At 40.3% G+C, this 25,857-nt stretch overlaps 1 protein-coding gene across 1 annotated transcript; it reads left to right on the top strand.

The window, feature by feature from the left end:
- The first annotated feature begins 912 nt into the window (after window positions 1-912).
- Window positions 913-6,866, top strand: LOC311034742 (endonuclease G, mitochondrial-like). Its single transcript, XM_084042712.1, has 6 exons — window positions 913-1,199; window positions 2,537-2,733; window positions 3,039-3,180; window positions 3,953-4,062; window positions 4,383-4,464; window positions 5,446-6,866. The coding sequence occupies exons 1-6, from the start codon at window positions 990-992 to the stop codon at window positions 5,635-5,637; spliced, it is 933 nt and encodes a 310-aa protein (XP_083898838.1). The 5' UTR covers window positions 913-989; the 3' UTR covers window positions 5,638-6,866.
- The last annotated feature ends 18,991 nt before the right edge of the window (window positions 6,867-25,857 follow it).

Below are 25,857 nucleotides of genomic sequence, written 5' to 3' on the forward strand. Positions count from 1 at the left end.
CAAATGGACCCTAACGGGTCCATTTGGTTCCATTTGTACACTCTCAGAGTTACAGACCCATAAGGGTCCATTTGGTGCCTAATCTATCATTTAGCTGGGGACCCCCTGGAACTCCCTTAAGGACCCCTGGGGGTTCCCGGACCCCACTTTTAGAACCAATGATCTAGGCTATTCATGAGTCTACTGGCCGGCCCTTTTGTGTGCACCCTTGACCCCAGTCTGGGTCTGAGGCCTGAGTAGACGTGAAAAATGAACCCAAAAGTGTTTTAAAGTGAAATAGCCATTTAGGATTCAGCATATTTTAGTCATAACGTCTTAGAATAGATCCATTTAATAGAGCACCAGGTCTGTGGTGGGACAGATTTGAAAGTGAAGTGCTCTAAGCTGAACAGCAGGTGGCGGTAATGCATTGCCTATGGAAGTCTACTGAGTTATGTCCAGTGTTGCCATGTCTGCTTATTATAAGTGACTTTGGGCTTGTTTTTCTGTAAAGTTGCTTGTAAATAATTGATGGTTGCGGTTTTTTGGGCTTGGGCTGGAACTCCATATATGGAGATAACCGAAACGTCCAGGACTAACATTATAGTCCCAGGTTTGGGCATAACTGACATAAGCCCGCTTCCATATATGGATATATGACTGACACTTAACTGACATCACGTAGTGACGTCACCAGGACAGCAGCCAACGGTATAAAGGTGACGGAACTCCCTGCTTAATGCAGATATTACATCAGCCACCTCGAGCGACATTAACTCCTTCCAGAGAGATAAGCATCAACACAACTCATCAGTACTTGGTTTCCAGCGCCTAAAAGACCTGGTTGCTTGTTTCCCTGTCAAAACCTGGCAACACCGGTTAACGTCATAACCCTGCGACCCATTGAAACCCTAGAGAGAGGAACTGCTGCACCAAGTTTGTCCTCAAAAAAGAGGCTTTAATATCATTGTTATCAGTCTTTCTCATTACATGACTGACTATCTGACAGAATGCAGCGGGTTCTGAGGTCTCGGTGGTTTGTGGGCGGGGTGGGCGTGTCTGTGGGAACGGGTCTGGGTCTGTTAGTGTCTGCTTTAAGAGAGAAGAAGCAGGAGGAGAAACACCAGAAGGAGGACACACACCACCTCCATGGTCTCCTGTGTCACCTCCCTGTCGTCCCCATACCCAGTGTAGAGGCCTCCTCCTCCACCGACCTGACGGTCAGTACGTTTATTATACTGTAAATGCACTAGTTTGTGGTCAATACTGACAATACACTGTTTCCTCATTACTGTAGTCAGTGTAGACCAGAGATAGACCAAGCAGGGACCTCCAATACATAATGCAATGTTGTTACATAAAAGCTTTCCATGTGTAACTTGATCCTATGGTGCTTCTCTGTCTTATTCTCAAAGGGCTAAATGTTATCCTCTTAACAATCATTGTAAAATCCTACCTCTGTACTGTTTGCAAACTTGTTTAATATTAGTATTCAATCAATCTTCTATGGTGCGTCTTCTGTGGTGCTTACCTGTCTTCATGTATGGTGCTTCCTATGGTGCTTACCTGTCTTCATGTATGGTGCTTCCTATGGTGCTTACCTGTCTTCATGTATGGTGCTTCATATGGTGCTTACCTGTCTTCTATGTATGGTTCTTCATATGGCGCTTACCTGTCTTCTATGTAGCCCCATATAGTACCTCTCCCTCCGCTATGTAGCTCCGAGATGAGGTCCTATATCGTTCTCTGCCGTTCGGCTGAAAAATGTCCGCACATTTGCCACTTTACATGTTTCTTACCCCTTTCTGCACATCCGATCCAAAAAGTGAAAGTATTCTGAAATGATCACAGATGTTTGAAATTTTAACTCACCATAAAATCTAACAAACGAGTTGAAAAAAGCACTTTATTCGCCTCTCTCCTCAGCCGGTTCAATAATATTATGCATTAGAAGATGCAATTCAACATTTGACCAGTAGGGGAATCAGTAATGTTATCTCTATGGGCGCAACTCTTGCGCAATGTCTTAAAAACATGTAACCGGCGGAGGAGAGAGGCGAATAAAGTGCTTTTTTCAACTCGTTTGTTAGATTTTATGGTGAGTTAAAATTTCAAACATCTGTGATCATTTCAGAATACCTTTACTTTTTGGATACGATGTGCAGAAAGGGGTAAGAAACATGTAAAGTGGCAAATGTGCGGACATTTTTCAGCCGAACGGCAGAGAACGATATGGAACCTCATCTCGGAGCTATACAGCGGAGGGTGAGGTTCCGATTGGAGCTATCTTCTATGGTGCTTCCTATGGTGCTTACCTGTCTTCTATGTATGGTGCTTCCTATGGCGCTTACCTGTCTTCTATGGTGCTTCCTATGGTGCTTACCTGTCTTCTATGTATGGTGCTTCCTATGGTGCTTACCTGTCTTCTATGGTGCTAAGAGCTGGAGCTGATATGCTCCACTCTCTTGGTATCAGTAAAGTTCACTTTATCTGTATTTATTTATATCAGAAGCAGTTTGATTTGAATATAATGCTCATTATTATGGTCTGTGTGCAGGTGTACCAGGGGCAGGGGGGCGGGGCAGTAGCGAAGTACGGCTTCCCCTCGTTGGCCAACGTCAAGACCAGAGAGTCCTATGTCACTTCCTATGACCCCCGCACCCGCACGGCATCCTGGGTAATAGAACAGCTGAACTCCTCCTCCATCACTGGACCTTCAAACAGGAACAACTGTAACTTCAAAGAAGATGACAGGTGATGATGATCATTAGTACTTTAGTGTTGTTGCTGTTAATAATAATAGTAATAATATTAACAGCATCATATTCCATTAAACCTAACATGTTTCTAAAAAAACGTATGTTACTATATCAGTGGAACTTTTTCATGTCAAGGACCCCCACAATTATATGTATTTGGCTGCCGACCCCATCTCAAAATACTTAGTTCCAGGGACCCCCAGAAGCAAAGATTTTAGTTACTTTTTATTGTTTTATTGGTGGATGTTCTGTGTGGTTCTCTTCAATTGGTGGATGATATTTATGCGGTTTGATTCCCAGCGTTCACGTGTACCACCGATCGACCAACGCAGACTACAAGGGGAGTGGCTTTGACAGAGGTCACCTGGCTGCAGCGGGCAATCACAAGTGGAACCAAAAGGCCATGGACGACACCTTCTACCTGAGCAACGTTTCACCACAGGTACTGTAATAATACCAGGGATGCACCATTATATTGGCCGCATATTGGTATCAGACGATATTTGCCTCGTTGACTGCCATCGGTGTATAGGCAAATAATAATAATAATGAATAATACATTCACCGATGGTAGTAGCCGATATTTATCTGTTGGGATGCATCAGGTTTTCGCTGGTTATGTTGGTGTGTCTTTACCTCCAGTCCAGATTTTACATTACCAAATACATTTTAGTAGACTAAATCAGTGGTTCTCAACCAGTGGTCCTTGAGGGGGTTCCAGGGATTCCCCAGCCAAATTAATAGTTAGGAACCAAATTGACCCTTATGTGTCTGTAACTCTGACAGTGTACAAATGGATTTGGTTCCATTTGTACACTCTCAGAGTTAAATGAACACTAATGATGATGATGATGATACAGTGTAGATTGGGACCCCCAAGAAATCAAAATGGTTGAGTCCCCGGCATATCTTTTCAAATGGGGGTCCCTGGGCTAATGTGTGTCAATTTGGGGGTCCTTGACACAAAAAAGGTTGAAAACCACTGGACTAAAACAAATGTAGATTTAGTCTACTACAATCTTATGATATTTAGTCGACTAAAACTAGACTAAAACTAAAACATTTCAGATGACTAAAATATGACTAAATGGAATTTTATTCAAAAGACTATGACTAAAACTAAATCAAAAGTTGCTGTCAAAATCAACACTGGTGTGGTTGTACTGGTGTGACCGCACACACCATAATAACAGTCATCCTCTCCTCTGCTCTAGAATCCTCATATGAACCAGAAGGCATGGAACAATCTGGAGCAAATGTGTCGTTCACTGACCACGCGTTACCGCAATGTTTACGTCTGCACCGGACCGCTGTACCTGCCCAGGTACAGTACACCTACACACACACACACACACACACACACACCTGACACACACCTGACCGCTGTACCTGCCCAGGTACAGTACACCTACACACACACACCTGGAATGAACTGAAACCTAGTGAATTTAAATCATTAGTGAGGTTTGGATGAAGGTTGATTGATGTTGTTGTTCATGACTGCTTTGTGTGTTTATGTTTGGTGTATGTGTGTGTGTGTGTGTGTGTGTGTGTGTGTGTGTGTGTGTGTGTGTGTGTGTGTGTGTGTGTGTGTGTGTGTGTGTGTGTGTGTGTGTGTGTGTGTGTGTGTGTGTGTGTGTGTAGACAGGAGCCTGATGGGAAGCTGTACGTGAAGTACCAGGTGTTGGGACGAAACCACGTTGCCGTGCCAACACACTTCTTCAAGGTAGGTCTCCTGTTTTTTATCGGCCCTTTCCACTAGGCCTGTCACCATCAGGACATTTTACTTGACCATTAATTGTCGCACAAACAATTGCGATTAACAATTTCATTGTGTGTTCTGGGCATGGAACATTGGGACATATGAATGAAAATTACATTTCTGTTTGCCTTGTTTGGCTTTGTAAACAAACATTGCACAGGGCAGATATGACAAATAACTTAAATATAAGTTCTTTCTTTCTTTCCTTATTTTTTTTACAACATAGCTAGCTATGGGTCAAAACATCAGTAATTAGTGGTCTCGGTTGGCATTAGATCCAATTATCTGCCATCGGTCGTGCTCTAATTTGAACTCCTCCTAACCAGTGGTGGAAAACGTACTCAAATGTTTTACTTAAGTAAAAGTATCAATACTGCAATGTACTGTAGAAGTACTCTGTTACAAGTAAAAGTCCGGAATTTTAAAATGACTTGAGTAAAAGTACAAACTATTGGTATCAAAATGTACTTAAAGTACCAAAAGTAAAAGTACTAAAATGTTTGAAAATAGCAGATCTACAAGCTCACAGCGTGTTGCATCGCGACGTGCTGTGAGCTTGTAGATCGGCTATTTTCAAATATCCTAAGTATAAAATAGGGCTAAAGTGGTTAATGTATGTTTAATAATGTAATAATTTATATCTGAAAAGTAACTAGTAACTAAAGTTTTCAAATAATTGTAGTGGAGTAAAAGTTCAATATTTTCCTCAGAGATGTAGTGGAGTAGAAGTAAAACTATAGTATAGGGTGCGTATGGGGCGGACGTGTGCATCACCGTGAGTGTGTGAGTGTGGCTTCAGGAAGTAAATTCCTGTCCCAGCTGTCGGTACGCGAGAGCGCCTCCCTTCGTTTGATGTGCCGCTCAGCATGCATTTTGACGACCAGTTACTGTACGTGCACCCCTGGCCATTATCATGAATTATTACTATTTGTTTATCGTGTCCAGGTGTTGATTTTGGAGGGGTCAAACGGGGTGGAGCTTCGTTCCTACATCATGCCCAACTCGCCCGTCGACGAGAAGACCCCGCTGGAACGCTTTCTGGTTCCCATAGAAACCATCGAGAGAGCTTCAGGACTGCTGTTTGTGCCAAACATCATGAAGAGAACCAGCACCCTGCAGGCCATCACTGCTAAATAAAAAACTACGAATCCCAGCCACCACCATCATCACCACCACATAAGACTACAAATACCAGCCCGTATAGTCCATACGGGTCCATCCATTTCAGATGCCCTGGACCGAGCACAACCGTACCCGAGGGTCAAGTCAATATTTTGGACCCGGCTCGGTTCTCGGTTCGGGTCAGACCCGTGCCACACTCTACACCTGGGTTTTTCTAAGTTTTTCAGGTCAAGGACCCCCTAGCTGAGAGAGAGATGAAGCAGGGACACCCCCATTACATATTGGATTCATGTTAAATGTGTTTTCAGACATTTAGCCACTTAAACCTTCGATACGTTGTAAACTTGACCTTTGGCTCTGTACCGAAAATAGCTACAAGTGAGCTTGTAGATCTGCTATTTTCGCCTAATGTTCCCCTCAGAATAGGGATGATCGGGTTCAAGTGGTTAGTGTAAAAGAAAAAGAAGTCCCTATGACACAATCATTTGGCAGCCCCAGTAGCGTGGAACGTGAGTACCAGTTGTACATGGACTCTACTTTCTTCTGCCCTCTTTCTCTCTATTCAGATTGCTGTGGCTCAACCTTTTTCTGTCATTTTGTCAATATTGTTTGCATCATCAGCCGATCAGACCTCATTTGTAATGTAACTGTTGGGTTTGTGTTGGCAACTCAAGGCAGTCAGTAGTGGGCTGTTAACAGCCTTGTCACTAAACGGACAAAGCAGTCTTTATAATCATCGGCAATAATAATTACAAAACTACTTCACGAGAACAATGTTGGTGTAACTCAGGGATTTTTACATGTTTTGATCATGAACAACAGTACAACATTTCCTGGTACAGAAATCTGCCTACAACCAATCAACAGGAACAGGAAACACTGTCTGGAAATCAGGGCTGCAGTTATGCACACAGAGCCTGTTAGTATGTGTTTCTCTGTTTCGTTGAGCTCATGATGAGTATGGCGTGGTATATATTTATATTTTTTAATTCTTTATGATGGGATATTCATGTTAAATTCATTTAGTTTTTGGTCTTACTTACTTTGGTCTTATATTTATGCCTGTCTATATTTCTTTTATGTTTGAGATCATTGTTTTGCGTTGGTAATTTTATTTATCTAATTGTTGTGATAGTTTTCTGTCTGTTTTTGCATTGTTTGTTTTGTGTCTATATTTGTGCTTTTGTTTTTCGCAATGTTTCCTGTCGACCACAGAAGGCAATAAAAACAACAATGTATACGTCCGTTTGCAGTGGTGTAAAGTAACTAAGTACATTTACTGTAGTACTGTACTTACGTACGATTTTGAGGTATTTGTACTTTACTTGAGTATTTCCAATTTCCAATACTTTTACTTCTACTCCACTACATCTCAGAGGCAAATATTGCACTTTTACTCCACTACAATTATTTGACAACTTTAGTTACTAGTTACTTTTCAGATATAAACTATGATATTATGAAACATACATTAACCACTTTAGCCATATTTTATACATAGGCTATTTGAAAATAGCAGATCTACAAGCTCACAACGCGTCGCATCGCGACGCGTTGTGAGCTTGTAGATCGGCTATTTTCAAATATTTAGTACTTTTACTTTTGGTACCTTAAGTACATTTTGATACTACATACTTTTACTCAAGTATATTTTTGATTTTGGACTTTTACTTGTAACAGAGTATTTTTATATTGCAGTATTGGTACTTTTACTTAAGTAAAGAATTTGAGTACTTTTTCCACCACTGTCCGTTTGTCATTGTTATGATCATGTGTAAGTGATCTGAACATCAGTATCAGTCCGTTTTGTTCCATTCAGAGTTACAGACTCAACTCAACTCAAATCATATTCATAGAGCACATTAAACATGACCAGAACAGGTCAACATTTGGACCCCTGGTGGTCCCCTGACCCCACGGTGAGAACTAGTATTTCATAATCTAAATAGTGTGTGTATTGTGTTTGTGTGTGTAGATATCTGATCCCATGTGAGCATCTGGCTGTGAGGGAGGGAGCGCTCCTCTCTCACACAGAGAGACGTCTACTCCTCCTGCGCCTCCTCTCTGCTGCTCCTCATGCCCTCCTGGTGTCCACACACACACACACACACACTCACACTCTGAGCACATACACTGGCCCAAAGGAGCAGGTGAGAACACACATACACGCGCACACACACACCAACAGGCATCGTCCGTAACCCTCGTCACTTCACGGTGGTTAAGTTTCCATCCAAACGGTGTGCATACTTTAAACACATTTCCAAAAACTAAAATAGATCATGTGTATTTCCATCCACTACTGTATTCTGAGAGTGCAACAAGATTGTAAAATCAACTCCCTCTCTCTCTGTATCTCTCTCTCTTTCTATCTCTTTTTCTGTCTCTTTGTCTCTCTGTATCTCTCTCTCTCTGTGTCTCTTTCTGTCTCTTTGCCTCTCTCTGTATCTCTCTCTCTGTCTCTTTTTCTGTCTCTTTGCCTCTCTCTGTCTCTTTTTCTGTCTCTTTGCCTCTCTGTGTCTCTCTCTCTCTCTGTCTCTTTTTCTGTCTCTTTGTCTCTCTGTATCTCTCTCTCTCTCTGTCTCTTTGCCTCTCTCTGTATCTCTCTCTCTCTCTCTCTCTCTCTCTCTCTCTCTCTCTCTCTCTCTCTCTCTCTCTCTCTCTCTCTCTCTCTCTCTCTCTCTCTCTCTCTTTCTGTCTTTCTCTCTCTCTCACACACACAGATGCAGACAGTGTTGGTTTCAGTCAAGGTTGTGAGTTTCCAATGGATGTGAATTACCTTCATTACCTCTGGGACACAAGACTGGCTGTATCGACTGCTAACAGGTTAGCATGGACTAGTTTGAATAGTTTAATTGAATTTTTAGTAGAGTTCAGTTTAGCATAATACATTTTTCCTCCAATTTATTTTAGTTTTAGTTTAGTCCAATTTAGTCTAGATTAGTCCCTTCTAGCCTAATCTGGTTTGGATTAGTTTAACGTCTTTCTAATTTGGTCTATTCAAGTCAAGTGTTTCATTAGTTCCTATAACAGCCTGGGTGTTCTCTTCTGATCTCGCATGTCTCTTGTCCAGGGCGTGTCTCCTGTGGTCGGCTACTCGGCTCCGTATGATGGTGTCTCCCCACCGTCTCAAAGCGAGGAAGATGACAAGGAATTAGAGAAGAGTGAAAGCGAGAGAAGGACGGAGGGAGTGATGGGGAGGAGAGAAGAAAACCACAAACCCCTCCCTCTGCTCAGACTCCGTCGCCAGGGACAACCACCGCCAACGCACACGCACAATACCAGCCCAACGTACACACACTGTACCAGGTAAACACACACACACACACACACACACACACACACACACACACACACACACACACACACACACACACACACACACACACACACACACACACACACACACACACATATGCTTAAAACCCATTGTGGGGGATCTTAGTGTCACAGTATTGTACAGTATTGTGTAATTATTTGAACTTGTGTTCTGTTCAACGAAGTAGCTCTGGTTGGACCTTACCCTGGTAGCTCACTGGCTATTCAGTACAGCACTTGTTTAATATTTTTCAGTTGTTGTGGAACTGGCCCAAGCAAAAAGGGTGTCCCTGCAAAGTAGGCTGTGCTATTATGTTTTATTATTATTTTATTTTCATTCGACTAGTGACGTGGACTTGGACTTGACTTGGACTTAGCCCCCCTCGGACATACCTGTGGACTACACCAGGTACAAATGACTTTTTTGTTGCTCTCCCTCATGGAGCACTTGATTCGGATGCTATCAATGCATTGAATGGGACATTATCACCTTTTATTAGACCATTGAATGGGCGAAGTAGGCGACCTACTTACCTACCCGCGATTTATCAGACCATTCATTGGGTGTTATCAAGACATACTGACCTACCAACGGAGATGACTTAAATAGTTCAGTTTCGGTTTTGCTTTTGGTTGTTTTGGTTTCGGACCATGACGGAGGCGCGCAGTCTCAGGCGAGCTGGAGCCCCGCGACGGACCACCGAGGGAGCTAAAGTGACCGAGTTGCCGTCCGGAGCGGTGCGACGCTCGCCTGAGCCTACTCAGCGCCGTTGGAGTTATGTACCGATAGGCACAGAATCGTAAATATTGTTGTGGGGACTGCTCCGCCTCCAAAGTAGGTCAGTAGCTCCTGATTACGCTCAATGAATGGTCTGACAAATCGCGGGTAGGTCCGTGTATCGCCTACTAGTCACCTACTCGCCCCATTCAATGCTCTGATAAAACGTGATAATCTCCCATTCAATGCATTGATAGCATTCGAAGCCGGTGCATGGAGCTACTTGCAGATTATACCAGGGTCAGTCCACCCTAGGTGGACACGCACTGACCTTTTGCACCTTAATCCCATGTATAACGCACTGACTTTTTTGTCTTTTTTTTTTTATTGTGCTCTTTTTCTCTAAGCACCTTAACGTCCATAAGTATATCATGCACAGTATAAATACATTGCTGCTATGCTCAGGCACCTTAGTTTTTATTATCTCAGGTACTTTGTAAATATGTAGATAACTTGTTTGGCCTTCTGTTGTTCTCTTGTTTGATCTCCTTCCCACTTGCCCCCCACCCCTCTTCTTCTTCCCCCCCTCTTCTTTCTATGGAAATTAACGTTGCGATGGGAACGATGTACAAAAACGAATTTCACCCACTTTTGTACCTTGTAAACCTGTGATGTGACAATAAACCTGATTCTGACGTGTAAAAAAAAAAAAAAAGTTAACTGTTCTGTTCTGGATCAAGCTTAATCAGCCCTAGTGACTACTGTGTGTGTGTGTGTGTGTGTGTGTGTGTGTGTGTGTGTGTGTGTGTGTGTGTGTGTGTGTGTGTGTCCTTCTGTATGACCTTCTGTATTCGGGTTTGGTTCGGGTTTAGTATTGGAAACGTCGGAGCGCTGCGGAGGAATATATGTGAAAACATCTGTTCCATTCCTGTTGTCCCCTGAAGATGAAAAGGTCGAGCTTGTTTCCCTGACCCCCAATTGTTATAATCGATCGTTCCTTCCGACCGACGGAGAGGCATACCGGACCGAGGTGGAAGGGCAACACTGCCCTCTAGTGGATAAATCCAGTTTGTTCATGCACATGTTAACCCAGAGTACAGAAGTCCTGACGTCACTCGTCCATCCCCTGGGTCGTAAAGTAATTTCCCTATGGAGAATAACATTGGGTCATCATAGAATCGTCTCATATAAGAATTGTGGTCCAAAAATAAACAAACTGCCTCGGCATCGTTTATGATAGTCAGTCACCAGTCCGTTTCTGGCGAAAATTTAACTAATTCGGCAGAAGTAACATTAGCGTTTTCTCACCGTCAGTTGAAGCTTCATATCCATAAGAGTAAAACCGCCGGGGTCATTTGTTTATTTTTGGAACACAGTTCTTATTTGACGCGATATTAAACACGTCTATGGGAATTCAGAACGGAGGAAAAAGGTTTTAAATCTTCTAAAGGTCTAAGGTATTCTCTAAAATTCAAATGGTAGCCGATATGTCCTAAGTAGGCCGAACGTTGTAGAGTTGGAACGGAGTTTGTAGCTAAAAGTATATATATGTTCTGAATGTCTGACCTAATCACCGCTATGGTTGTGTAGGGGAGTGATAGACTGGTGTACTGTATTGGTCGGGTCTTGAACCTACAACCTTCGGCTCACCAGGCAGTGACTCTATCCATTCACCTACGGCAGTCTTCTATAGTCTGATGCTTAAAGGACGACTTCACCACTTTTCAACATATATTCATATAATTGGTCCTCACTAATGCTCAAGATAAAATGGTAAAAAAAAAAATCGAATCAGTCTGTGTCTCAGAGGAAGGCTGTAGACAGTTCAGAAACCCGTCTACCAGTGACATCATCGATGGGGAATCCAAGCTAATAGAAACTGCAGGCTTTGTATTCCTGGAAAGTTGCAATGCAATAATAGATCCCATTGTTCTCGCCTTAATAAAAATCTGAATAAAAAATGTTTAATCTTTTTGGGGGAAAAAATCCTGCCTAACGATGATGTCACTGGTAGACGGGTTTCTGGACTGTCCACAGCCCTCCTATGAGACACAGACCAAGTAGAAAAAAATGGTATCATTTTATCATGAGCATTAGTGAGGACCTCTTATATGAAGATATGTTGAAAAGTGGTGAAGTCGTCCTTTAAGGCAGTCTATTATAAATTGTGGAAAAAAAGGGCAGACTTATACTAAGAGTCAAGTGTACAAAATGTAAGTTGTAAAAAAAGACTATACTGATAATATTACCAGTTTTACCCAGCTAATGTCTGCCCTCAAAGGATCAATTGTAAATGTCTTGCTCATACCGTTGTGATCAAGTCTTGAACCTGCAACCTTCGGCTCACCAGGCTGTGACTCTAACCATTCGCCTACTGCTGTCTTCTTTGGATCGGTGGTTCTAAAACATTTAGTTTTCAAGGACCCCCCAAATTGACTTTTATTTGGCAGTGGACCGCAATGTGAAAAGATGTAGTATCAGGGCCCCCCATGAAAAAGATTTATATTTAACACTTAAAAAGAATATATCTATTTAATGTGTTGATATTTTCACACGATGTCATGGTTAAGAATCAAACTCATAACCTTTTGTTTCTCAGGCAGGCTCTTTATCCAGTGGGCCATTGTGCCATGCCAAGATTTGAAGGCCAAATAGCCAATCACAGAAAAGCTTGTTTCCATTGGTGTTCATTAACATTGAAACATCTAGACAAGTAACAGCACAGCAAACCATAGACAAAGTAATATGCTGTGAAGTTCTTTTTTCTTTTTCTTTTTTTAAAGTACTGTTGTGTGTTGTTCCCCAAAAAGGAATGAAGACCATTCATAGCATAGCAGCTGATGGCTCAGTGTGTAGACACATTGCCTACATATCCAGAGGCCGTCGGTTCAAGCCCCACTCACTCTTTGTAACTTGGGGCAACGGATAAATTGACTGATATCCTTAGTGATGGATAAATTGACTGATATCCTTAGTGATGCTTCCCTTTGCAGACTAACTTCTAGAAAAACAAGTTAAAACCACCAGGAAACCTGTAACTCTCAGCCAACAGCATAGCTCAACTGGTAGAGCGTCTGTCCAATAACATGACTTGGCTTGGCTTGACTTGAGTGCGTTCGATTCCCACTCGAGTCAAGTGTCCCCGGTAACTTGGGGCAACGGATAAATTGACTGATATCCTTAGTGATGCTTCCCTTTGCAGACTAACTTCTAGAAAAACAAGTTAAAACCACCAGGAAACCTGTAACTCTCAGCCTACAGCATAGCTCAACTGGTAGAGCGTCTGTCCAATAACATGACTTGACTTGACATTAGTGGGTTCGATTCCCACTTGAGTCAAGTGTCCCCGGTATCTTGGGGCAACGGATAAATTGACTGATATCCTTAGTGATGCTTCCCTTTGCAGACTAACTTCTAGAAAACAAGTTAAAACCACCAGGAAACCTGTAACTCTCAGCCAACAGCATAGCTCGACTGGTAGAGCGTCTGTCCAATAACATGACTTGACTTGACTTGAGTGGGTTCGATTCCCACTCGAGTCAAGTCAAGTCAAGTCATGTGTCGTCTCGACTGGTAGAGCGTCTGTCCAATAACATGACTTGACTTGACTTGAGTGGGTTCGATTCCCACTCGAGTCAAGTCAAGTCATGTTATTGGACAGACGCTCTACCAGTTGAGCTATGATGTTGGCTGAGAGTTACAGGTTTCCTGGTGGTTTTAACTTGTTTTTCTAGAAGTTATTCTGCAAAGGGAAGCATCACGAAGAATATCAGTCAATTTATCCGTTGCCCCAAGTTACCGGGGACACATGACTCGGAGTGGGAATCGAACCCACTCAAGGAAAGAATCATAGGAAAGACATCAATGGGATTTGAACTCATGGCCTCTGGATCATGAATACTGCGTCTCAACCCATTGAGCTAACAGATGGCTGACAAGTACAGCCTTCCTGGTAGTTTTCAGTTGATCTTCTGGAAGCCAGTCTGCAAAGGAAAGAATCATAGGAAAGACATCAATGGGATTTGAACGCATGGCCTCTGGATCATGTATACTGCGTCTCAACCCATTGAGCTAACAGTTGGATGACAAATATAGCCTTCCTGGTAGTTTTCAGTTGATCTTCTGGAAGCCAGTCTGCAAAGGAAAGACATCAATGGGATTTGAACTCATGGCCTCTGGATCATGAATACTGCGTCTCAACCCATTGAGCTAACAGATGGCTGACAAGTACAGCCTTCCTGGTAGTTTTCAGTTGATCTTCTGGAAGCCAGTCTGCAAAGGAAAAAATCATAGAAAGACATCAATGGGATTTGAACTCATGGCCTCTGGATCATGTATACTGCGTCTCAACCCATTGAGCTAACAGTTGGATGACAAATATAGCCTTCCTGGTAGGTTTCAGTTGATCTTCTGGAAGCCAGTTTGCAAAGGAAAGAATCATAGGAATGACATCAGTGGGATTTGAACTCATGGCCTCTGGATCATGAATACTGCGTCTCAACCCATTGAGCTAACAGATGGCTGACAAGTACAGCCTTCCTGGTAGAGTATAATAATGCATAGTCTTAGATATTTTAGGAATGTTTTACAAAGCATGTTAAACATGAACAAACACATTAACAGACAGTTGTAAATGATGAACTGTCTTCACTTTACTATAGGGCACATAATAACATGTATTAAGGATTTATAGATACTTTAGGAATGTTTAACAAAGCATATGTTAAACATGAACAAGCTACCAATAGCTTGTATATATTATGTAACATCAGTTACAAATGATTTAATAATCATTTACAGATATATTATACATGTCTTATTCATGAATAGTCATAAAATACCTTTATAGATGATTTGTAACCGTAGTTATAAAGGTTTTAGTAATCATTTACCAATGTCAATAAACAGGTTGTTAATGATTTGTTAATAGTCTACAAACTGCTTATAAACGTTTACAGATGCTTTAGAATGGGTCGTTACAAATGATTTAATAATCTTTTACAGATGTATATAAATGGCTTATTCATGAATAGTTCACTACTTACTAATACTTTATAAATGATTTGTAACTGTAGTTATAAAGGTTTTAGTAATCATTTACGAATGTCAACAAACAGGTTGTTAATGATTTGTTAATAGTCTACAAACTACTTATAAACGTTTATAAATGCTTTATAATGGGTCATTACTGTAAAGTGCTACCGACTTTTTTTTTGGTCCCTAACATTCATCGAGCTCTGGACTTAGTAATTTTTTTTCCGTTTCGGTAGTGACACAATGGTGTCACTACCGAAACGAAAAAAAATTGTTCCCCCAAAAACCTGTTAGGAGTACGTTTCAGGCAATTTAAAGTTGATTGGTAGTGACTTTTTTTTTGGTCCCTAATATTCATCGAGCTCTGGACTTAGTAATTTTTTTTCCGTTTCGGGTAGTGACACAATGGTGTCACTACCGAAACGAAAAAAAAATGGTTCCCCAAAAAACCTGTTAGGAGTACGTTTCAGGCAATTTAAAGTTGATTGGTAGTGACTTTTTTTTTGGTCCCTAACATTCATCGAGCTCTGGACTTCGTAATTTTTTTTTCCGTTTCGGTAGTGACACAATGGTGTCACTACCGAAACGAAAAAAAAAATGTTCCCCCAAAAACCTGTTAGGAGTACGTTTCAGGCAATTTAAAGTTGATTGGTAGTGACTTTTTTTTTGGTCCCTAACATTCATCGAGCTCTGGACTTAGTCATTTTTTTTTCGTTTCGGTGGTCACTACCGAAACGAAAAAAAGAATTGTTTTTCCAAGAAATTTGGTTTTCCCCCAAAAACCTGTTAGGAGTACGTTTCAGGCAATTTAAAGTTTATTGGTAGTGACTTTTTTTTGGGTCCCTAACATTCATCGAGCTCTGGACTTAGTAATTTTTTTTCCGTTTCGGTAGTGACACAATGGTGTCACTACCGAAACGAAAAAAAAATGGTTCCCCCAAAAACCTGTTAGGAGTACGTTTCAGGCAATTTTAAGTTGATTGGTAGTGACTTTTTATTTGGTCCCTAACATTCATCGAGCTCTGGACTTAGTCATTTTTTTTTTCGTTTCGGTAGTGACACCATTGTGTCACTACCGAAACGAAGTTAAATCCGAAAAAATCACTAAATGTGGAGGCCAAAATTGTTCCCCCAAAAACCTGTTAGGAGTACGTTTCAGGCAATTTAAAGTTAATTGGTAGTGACTTTTTTTTTTGTCCCTAACATTCATCGAGCTCTGGACTTAGTAATTTTTTTTCCCTTTCGGTAGTGACATAATGGTGTCACTACCGAAACGAAAAAAAATTGTTCCCCCAAAAACCTGTTAGGAGTACGTTTCAGGCAATTTAAAGTTGATTGGTAGTGACTTTTTTTGTTGGTCCCTAACATTCATCGAGCTCTGGACTTAGTAATTTTTTTTTCCGTTTCGGTAGTGACACAATGGTGTCACTACCGAAACGAAAAAAAAAAAGTTCCCCCAAAAACCTGTTAGGAGTACGTTTCAGGCAATTTAAAGTTGATTGGTAGTGACTTTTTTTTTGGTCCCTAACATTCATCGAGCTCTGGACTTAGTCATTTTTTTTTCGTTTCGGTAGTGACACCATTGTGTCACTACCGAAACGAAGTTAAATCCGAAAAAATCACTAAATGTGGAGGCCAAAATTGTTCCCCCAAAAACCTGTTAGGAGTACGTTTCAGGCAATTTTAAGTTGATTGGTAGTGACTTTTTATTTGGTCCCTAACATTCATCGAGCTCTGGACTTAGTCATTTTATTTTCATTTCGGTAGTGACACCATTGTGTCACTACCGAAACGAAGTTAAATCCGAAAACATCACTAAATGTGGAGGCCAAAATTGTTCCCCCAAAAACCTGTTAGGAGTACGTTTCAGGCAATTTAAAGTTGATTGGTAGTGACTTTTTTTTTGGTCCCTAACATTCATCGAGCTCTGGACTTAGTAATTTTTTTTCCGTTTCGGTAGTGACACAATGGTGTCACTACCGAAACGAAAAAAAAATTGTTCCCCCAAAAACCTGTTAGGAGTACGTTTCAGGCAATTTCAAGTTGATTGGTAGTGACTTTTTTTTTGGTCCCTAACATTCATCGAGCTCTGGACTTAGTAATTTTTTTTCCGTTTCGGTAGTGACACAATGGTGTCACTACCGAAACGAAAAAAAAATTGTTCCCCCAAAAACCTGTTAGGAGTACGTTTCAGGCAATTTCAAGTTGATTGGTAGTGACTTTTTTTTTGGTCCCTAACATTCATCGAGCTCTGGACTTAGTAATTTTTTTTTCGTTTCGGTAGTGACACCATTGTGTCACTACCGAAACGAATTTAAATCCGAAAAAATCACTAAGTGTGGAGGCCAAAATTGTTCCCCCAAAAAACCTGTTAGGAGTACGTTTCAGGCAATTTAAAGTTGATTGGTAGTGACTTTTTTTTTGGTCCCTAACATTCATCGAGCTCTGGACTTAGTAATTTTTTTTCCGTTTCGGTAGTGTCACTACCGAAACGAAAAAAAAAAATGTTCCCCCAAAAACCTGTTAGGAGTACGTTTCAGGCAATTTAAAGTTGATTGGTAGTGACTTTTTTTTTGGTCCCTAACATTCATCAAGCTCTGGACTTAGTAATTTTTTGCATTTTTGCATTTTTCGTCACCAGCAAATGACGAAAAATGCTGGTGACGAAAAATGACGAAAAATGCTGGTGACGAAAAAATGCTGGTGACGAAAAATGACGAAAAATGCTGGTGACGAAAAAATGCTGGTGACGAAAAATGACGAAAAATGCTGGTGACGAAAAAATGCTGGTGACGAAAAAATGCTGGTGACGAAAAAATGCTGGTGACGAAAAATGACAAAAAATGCTGGTGACGAATGCTGGTGACGAAAAATGACAAAAAATGCTGGTGACGAAAAATGCTGGTGACGAAAAAAATGCTGGTGACGAAAAAATGCTGGTGGCGAAAAATGACGAAAAATGCTGGTGACGAAAAAATGCTGGTGACGAAAAATGACGAAAAATGCTGGTGACGAAAAAATGCTGGTGACGAAAAAATGCTGGTGACAAAAAATGACGAAAAATGCTGGTGACGAAAAAATGCTGATGACGAAAAATGACAAAAAATGCTGGTGACGAAAAAATGCTGGTGACGAAAAATGACGAAAAATGCTGGTGACGAAAAAATGCTGGTGACGAAAAAATGCTGGTGACGAAAAATGCTGGTGACGAAAAAATGCTGGTGACGGAAAATAACGAAAAATGCTGGTGACGAAAAATGACAAAAAATGCTGGTGACGAAAAAATGCTGGTGACGAAAAATGACGAAAAATGCTGGTGACAAAAAATGACGAAAAATGCTGGTGACGAAAAAATGCTGGTGACGAAAAATGACAAAAAATGCTGGTGACGAAAAAATGCTGGTGACGAAAAATGACAAAAAATGCTGGTGACGAAAAAATGCTGGTGACGAAAAATGACGAAAAATGCTGGTGACGAAAAAAATGCTGGTGACGAAAAAAATGCTGGTGACGAAAAATGACGAAAAATGCTGGTGACGAAAAAATGCTGGTGACGAAAAATGACGAAAAATGCTGGTGACGAAAAAATGCTGGTGACGAAAAAATGCTGGTGACGAAAAAATGCTGGTGACGAAAAATGACGAAAAATGACAAAAAATGCTGGTGACGAAAAATGCTGGTGACGAAAAATGACGAAAAATGACGAAAAATGCTGGTGACGAAAAAATGCTGGTGACGAAAAATGACAAAAAATGCTGGTGACGAAAAATGCTGGTGACGAAAAAATGCTGGTGACGAAAAATGCTGGTGACGAAAAAATGCTGGTGACGGAAAATAAGGAAAAATGCTGGTGACGAAAAATGACAAAAAATGCTGGTGACGAAAAAATGCTGGTGACGAAAAATGACGAAAAATGCTGGTGATGAAAAAATGCTGGTGACGAAAAATGCTGGTGACGGAAAAATGCTGGTGACGAAAAATGCTGGTGACGAAAAATGACGAAAAATGCTGGTGACGAAAAAATGCTGGTGACGAAAAAATGCTGGTGACGAAAAATGCTGGTGACGAAAAAATGCTGGTGACGGAAAATAACGAAAAATGCTGGTGACGAAAAATGACAAAAAGTGCTGGTGACGAAAAAATGCTGGTGACGAAAAATGACGAAAAATGCTGGTGACGAAAAAATGCTGGTGACGAAAAAATGCTGGTGACGAAAAATGACAAAAAGTGCTGGTGACGAAAAAATGCTGGTGACGAAAAAATGCTGGTGACGAAAAATGACGAAAAATGCTGGTGACGAAAAAAATGCTGGTGACGAAAAATGACGAAAAATGCTGGTGACGAAAAAAATGCTGGTGACGAAAAATGACGAAAAATGCTGGTGACGAAAAAATGCTGGTGACGAAAAATGACGAAAAATGCTGGTGACGAAAAAATGCTGGTGACGAAAAATGACGAAAAATGCTGGTGACGAAAAATGCTGGTGACGAAAAAAATGCTGGTGACGAAAAAATGCTGGTGGCGAAAAATGACGAAAAATGCTGGTGACGAAAAAATGCTGGTGACGAAAAATGACGAAAAATGCTGGTGACGAAAAAATGCTGGTGACGAAAAAATGCTGGTGACAAAAAATGACGAAAAATGCTGGTGACGAAAAAATGCTGATGACGAAAAATGACAAAAAATGCTGGTGACGAAAAAATGCTGGTGACGAAAAAAGACGAAAAATGCTGGTGACGAAAAAATGCTGGTGACGAAAAATGACAAAAAATGCTGGTGACGAAAGAATGCTGGTGACGAAAAATGCTGGTGACGAAAAAATGCTGGTGACGGAAAATAACGAAAAATGCTGGTGACGAAAAATGACAAAAAATGCTGGTGACGAAAAAATGCTGGTGACGAAAAATGACGAAAAATGCTGGTGACGAAAAATGACGAAAAATGCTGGTGACGAAAAAATGCTGGTGACGAAAAATGACAAAAAATGCTGGTGACGAAAAAATGCTGGTGACGAAAAAATGCTGGTGACGAAAAATGACAAAAAATGCTGGTGACGAAAAAATGCTGGTGACGAAAAATGACAAAAAATGCTGGTGACGAAAAAATGCTGGTGACGAAAAATGCTGGTGACGAAAAAATGCTGGTGACGGAAAATAACGAAAAATGCTGGTGACGAAAAATGACAAAAAATGCTGGTGACGAAAAAATGCTGGTGACGAAAAATGACGAAAAATGCTGGTGACGAAAAATGACGAAAAATGCTGGTGACGAAAAAATGCTGGTGACGAAAAATGACAAAAAATGCTGGTGACGAAAAAATGCTGGTGACGAAAAATGACAAAAAATGCTGGTGACGAAAAAATGCTGGTGACGAAAAATGACGAAAAATGCTGGTGACGAAAAAAATGCTGGTGACGAAAAAAATGCTGGTGACGAAAAATGACGAAAAATGCTGGTGACGAAAAAATGCTGGTGACGAAAAATGACGAAAAATGCTGGTGACGAAAAAATGCTGGTGACGAAAAAATGCTGGTGACGAAAAAATGCTGGTGACGAAAAATGACGAAAAATGACAAAAAATGCTGGTGACGAAAAATGCTGGTGACGAAAAATGACGAAAAATGCTGGTGACGAAAAAATGCTGGTGACGAAAAATGACAAAAAATGCTGGTGACGAAAAATGCTGGTGACGAAAAAATGCTGGTGACGAAAAATGACAAAAAATGCTGGTGACGAAAAAATGCTGGTGACGAAAAATGCTGGTGACGAAAAATGCTGGTGACGAAAAAATGCTGGTGACGAAAAATGACAAAAAATGCTGGTGACGAAAAATGCTGGTGACGAAAAATGACGAAAAATGACGAAAAATGCTGGTGACGAAAAATGACAAAAAATGCTGGTGACGAAAAATGCTGGTGACGAAAAATGACGAAAAATGCTGGTGACGAAAAAATGCTGGTGACGAAAAATGACAAAAAATGCTGGTGACGAAAAAATGCTGGTGACGAAAAATGACGAAAAATGTTGGTGACGAAAAAATGCTGGTGACGAAAAATGACAAAAAATGCTGGTGACGAAAAAATGCTGGTGACGGAAAATGACCAAAAATGCTGGTGACGAAAAAATGCTGGTGACAAAAAATGACGAAAAATGCTGGTGACGAAAAATGACGAAAAATGCTGGTGACGAAAAATTACAAAAAATGCTGGTGACGAAAAAATGCTGGTGACGAAAAATGACGAAAAATGCTGGTGACGAAAAATGACGAAAAATGCTGGTGACGAAAAAAATGCTGGTGACGAAAAATGACGAAAAATGCTGGTGACGAAAAAATGCTGGTGACAAAAAATGACGAAAAATGCTGGTGACGAAAAAATTCTGGTGACGAAAAATGACGAAAAATGCTGGTGACGAAAAATGCTGGTGACGAAAAATGACGAAAAATGCTGGTGACGAAAAAATGCTGGTGACGAAAAAATGCTGGTGACGAAAAATGACCAAAAATTCTGGTGACGAAAAAATGCTGGTGACGAAAAATGACGAAAAATGCTGGTGACGAAAAAATGCTGGTGACGAAAAATGACGAAAAATGCTGGTGACGAAAAAATGCTGGTGACGAAAAATGACAAAAAATGCTGGTGACGAAAAATTACCAAAAATGCTGTGTCACTACCAAAACGGAAAAAAAATTACTAAGTCCAGAGCTCGATGAATGTTATGGACCAAAAAAAAAGTCACTACCAATCAACTTTAAATTGCCTGAAACGTACTCCTAACAGGTTTTTGGGGGAACTGTTTTTTTTTTCGTTTCGGTAGTGACACCATTGTGTCACTACCGAAACGGAAAAAAAATTACTAAGTCCAGAGCTCGATGAATGTTAGGGACCCAAAAAAAAGTCACTAACAATCAACTTTAAATAGCCTGAAACGTACTCCTAACAGGTTTTTGGGGGAACATTTTTTTTTCCGTTTCGGTAGTGACACCATTGTGTCACTACCAAAACGGAAAAAAAATTACTAAGTCCAGAGCTCGATGAATGTTAGGGACCAAAAAAAAAGTCACTACCAATCAACTTTAAATTGCCTGAAACGTACTCCTAACAGGTTTTTGGGGGATTTTTTTTTTTTCTCGTTTCGGTAGTGTCACTACCGAAACGGAAAAAAAATGACTAAGTCCAGAGCTCGATGAATGTTAGGGACCAAAAAAAAAGTCACAAAAAAATCACTACCAATCAACTTTAAATTGCCTGAAACGTACTCCTAACAGGTTTTTGGGGGAACAATTTTTTTCGTTTCGGTAGTGACACCATTGTGTCACTACCGAAACGGAAAAAAAATTACTAAGTCCAGAGCTCGATGAATGTTAGGGACCAAAAAAAAAGTCACTACCAATCAACTTTAAATTGCCTGAAACGTACTCCTAACAGGTTTTTGGGGGAATTTTTTTTTTTCTCGTTTCGGTAGTGTCACTACCGAAACGGAAAAAAAATTACTAAGTCCAGAGCTCGATGAATGTTAGGGACCAAAAAAAAAGTCACAAAAAAATCACTACCAATCAACTTTAAATTGCCTGAAACATACTCCTAACAGGTTTTTGGGGGAACATTTTTTTTTCCGTTTCGGTAGTGACACCATTGTGTCACTACCAAAACGGAAAAAAAATTACTAAGTCCAGAGCTCGATGAATGTTAGGGACCAAAAAAAAAGTCACTACCAATCAACTTTAAATTGCCTGAAACGTACTCCTAACAGGTTTTTGGGGGAACATTTTTTTTTCTCGTTTCGGTAGTGTCACTACCGAAACGGAAAAAAAATTACTAAGTCCAGAGCTCGATGAATGTTAGGGACCAAAAAAAAAGTCACAAAAAAATCACTACCAATCAACTTTAAATTGCCTGAAACGTACTCCTAACAGGTTTTTGGGGGAACAATTTTTTTCGTTTCGGTAGTGACACCATTGTGTCACTACCGAAACGGAAAAAAAATTACTAAGTCCAGAGCTCGATGAATGTTAGGGACCAAAAAAAAAGTCACTACCAATCAACTTTAAATTGCCTGAAACGTACTCCTATCAGGTTTTTGGGGGAACTTTTTTTTTTTCGTTTCGGTAGTGTCACTACCGAAACGGAAAAAAAATTACTAAGTCCAGAGCTCGATGAATGTTAGGGACCAAAAAAAAAGTCACAAAAAAGTCACTACCAATCAACTTTAAATTGCCTGAAACGTACTCCTAACAGGTTTTTGGGGGAACATTTTTTTTTTCGTTTCGGTAGTGACACCATTGTGTCACTACCGAAACGGAAAAAAAATTACTAAGTCCAGAGCTCGATGAATGTTAGGGACCAAAAAAAAAGTCACTACCAATCAACTTGAAATTGCCTGAAACGTACTCCTAACAGGTTTTTGGGGGAACAATTTTTTTTTCGTTTCGGTAGTGTCACTACCGAAACGGAAAAAAAATTACTAAGTCCAGAGCTCGATGAATGTTAGGGACCAAAAAAAAAGTCACAAAAAAGTCACTACCAATCAACTTTAAATTGCCTGAAACGTACTCCTAACAGGTTTTTGGGGGAACTTTTTTTTTTTCGTTTCGGTAGTGTCACTACCGAAACGGAAAAAAAATTACTAAGTCCAGAGCTCGATGAATGTTAGGGACCAAAAAAAAAGTCACAAAAAAGTCACTACCAATCAACTTTAAATTGCCTGAAACGTACTCCTAACAGGTTTTTGGGGGAACATTTTTTTTTTCGTTTCGGTAGTGACACCATTGTGTCACTACCGAAACGGAAAAAAAATTACTAAGTCCAGAGCTCGATGAATGTTAGGGACCAAAAAAAAAGTCACTACCAATCAACTTGAAATTGCCTGAAACGTACTCCTAACAGGTTTTTGGGGGAACAATTTTTTTTTCGTTTCGGTAGTGACACCATTGTGTCACTACCGAAACGGAAAAAAAATTACTAAGTCCAGAGCTCGATGAATGTTAGGGACCAAAAAAAAAGTCACTACCAATCAACTTTAAATTGCCTGAAACGTACTCCTAACAGGTTTTTGGGGGAACATTTTTTTTTTCGTTTCGGTAGTGTCACTACCGAAACGGAAAAAAATTTACTAAGTCCAGAGCTCGATGAATGTTAGGGACCAAAAAAAAAGTCACTACCAATCAACTTTAAATTGCCTGAAACGTACTCCTAACAGGTTTATGGGGGAACAATTTTTTTTTCGTTTCGGTAGTGTCACTACCGAAACGGAAAAAAATGTACTAAGTCCAGAGCTCGATGAATGTTAGGGACCCAAAAAAAAGTCACTACCAATCAGCTTTAAATTGCCTGAAACGTACTCCTAACAGGTTTTTGGGGGAACATTTTTTTTTTCGTTTCGGTAGTGTCACTACCGAAACGGAAAAAAAATTACTAAGTCCAGAGCTCGATGAATGTTAGGGACCAAAAAAAAAGTCACAAAAAAGTCACTACCAATCAACTTTAAATTGCCTGAAACGTACTCCTAACAGGTTTTTGGGGGAACATTTTTTTTTTCGTTTCGGTAGTGTCACTACCGAAACGGAAAAAAATTTACTAAGTCCAGAGCTCGATGAATGTTAGGGACCAAAAAAAAAGTCTCTACCAATCAACTTTAAATTGCCTGAAACGTACTCCTAACAGGTTTATGGGGGAACAATTTTTTTTTCGTTTCGGTAGTGTCACTACCGAAACGGAAAAAAATGTACTAAGTCCAGAGCTCGATGAATGTTAGGGACCCAAAAAAAATTCACTACCAATCAGCTTTAAATTGCCTGAAACGTACTCCCAACAGGTTTTTGGGGGAACAATTATTTTTTCGTTTCGGTAGTGTCACTACCGAAACGGATAAAAAATTACTAAGTCCAGAGCTCGATGAATGTTAGGGACCAAAAAAAAAGTCACTACCAATCAACTTTAAATTGCCTGAAACGTACTCCTAACAGGTTTTTGGGGGAACAATTATTTTTTCGTTTCGGTAGTGTCACTACCGAAACGGAAAAAAAATTAAACAGGTTTTTGGGGGGACGATTTTGGCCTCCACACTTAGTGATTTTTTTCGGATTTAACTTTCGTTTCGGTAAAATACATTTTACCGAAACGAAAATTACCAATCAACTCTAAATTGCCTGAAACGTACTCATAACAGGTTTTTGGGGGGACGATTTTGTTCTCCACACTTAGTGATTTTTTGGATTTATCTTTCGTTTCGGTAGTGACACAATGGTGAAAAAATATATTTACTAAGTCCAGAGCTCGATGAATGTTAGGGACCAAAAAAAGGTCACTACAAAGTACTACCAATCAATTCTAAATTGCCTGAAACGTACTCCTAACAGGTTTTTGGGGGGACGATTTTGGCCTCCACACTTAATGATTTTTTTCGGATTTAACTTTCGTTTCGGTAGTGAGTGACAAACTTTCGATCAACTAGTGACAAACGTTCGAGCTCTGGACTTAGTAAATGTATTTTTTAACCAAGAACCTTGGCCTTGAGTCTTGGGAATCAAGGCCCAAAAGAGAAATTTGATGTCTCCGCGGGAGTAATTGGTTCGACTCAAGACCCAAAAGAGAAATTTGATGGGGGGAAATGCACTAATTGAGCAAATGTCAACATGAGACCAATATACTTGATAGTCACGTGACTCATGAATAATAATTATAGTAATAATAATGAACCCACTAACATCACTGCCTTGTTGACATAATTATTTTTAGCCTGCTTTACATTATGTTCTTTATGGTAGTTAATAGAAATCATATTGATTTAGAGGGAGGGAAAGCATCATTTCATAATTCATTTTCACTAATCCCATGAGCGTCTTTTAGCGATGACGAGGTCTACCTCTTCTTGAACGTTGTATGGACGTCGTACGGACGTCTTATTTGATGGTGTTTTTGCAACGCAGCTGACTTTAATGAGGTCCGACTCGGACGTGGTATGGACGTCGTTTATGGGTGTAACGTTGTATGAACGTCTTGATGTGTTTTTACAAAAAGTGAGGTCCGACTCGGACGTCGTATGCACGGCGTATGGGCATAACGTTATATGAACGTCTTTTTTTATGAGTTTCTGCAAAAAGTGAGGTCCGACTCGGACGTCGTCTGGACGTCGTAGGGACGGCGTATAGTGGGCGTGAAGTGGGC

The sequence above is a fragment of the Gymnoscopelus microlampas genome (genome assembly GCF_963454915.1).
Source record: "Gymnoscopelus microlampas genome assembly, chromosome: 19".
NCBI lineage: Eukaryota > Metazoa > Chordata > Actinopteri > Myctophiformes > Myctophidae > Gymnoscopelus > Gymnoscopelus microlampas.

Bases quoted from the DNA above. Each gene is read 5' to 3' on its own strand.
- LOC311034742 (XM_084042712.1), top strand. From the start codon at position 990: ATGCAGCGGGTTCTGAGGTCTCGGTGGTTTGTGGGCGGGGTGGGCGTG. The intron at 3,181-3,952 runs GTACTGTAATAA...CCTCTGCTCTAG, and splicing joins TGAGCAACGTTTCACCACAG to AATCCTCATATGAACCAGAA. The intron at 4,465-5,445 runs GTAGGTCTCCTG...TATCGTGTCCAG, and splicing joins TGCCAACACACTTCTTCAAG to GTGTTGATTTTGGAGGGGTC.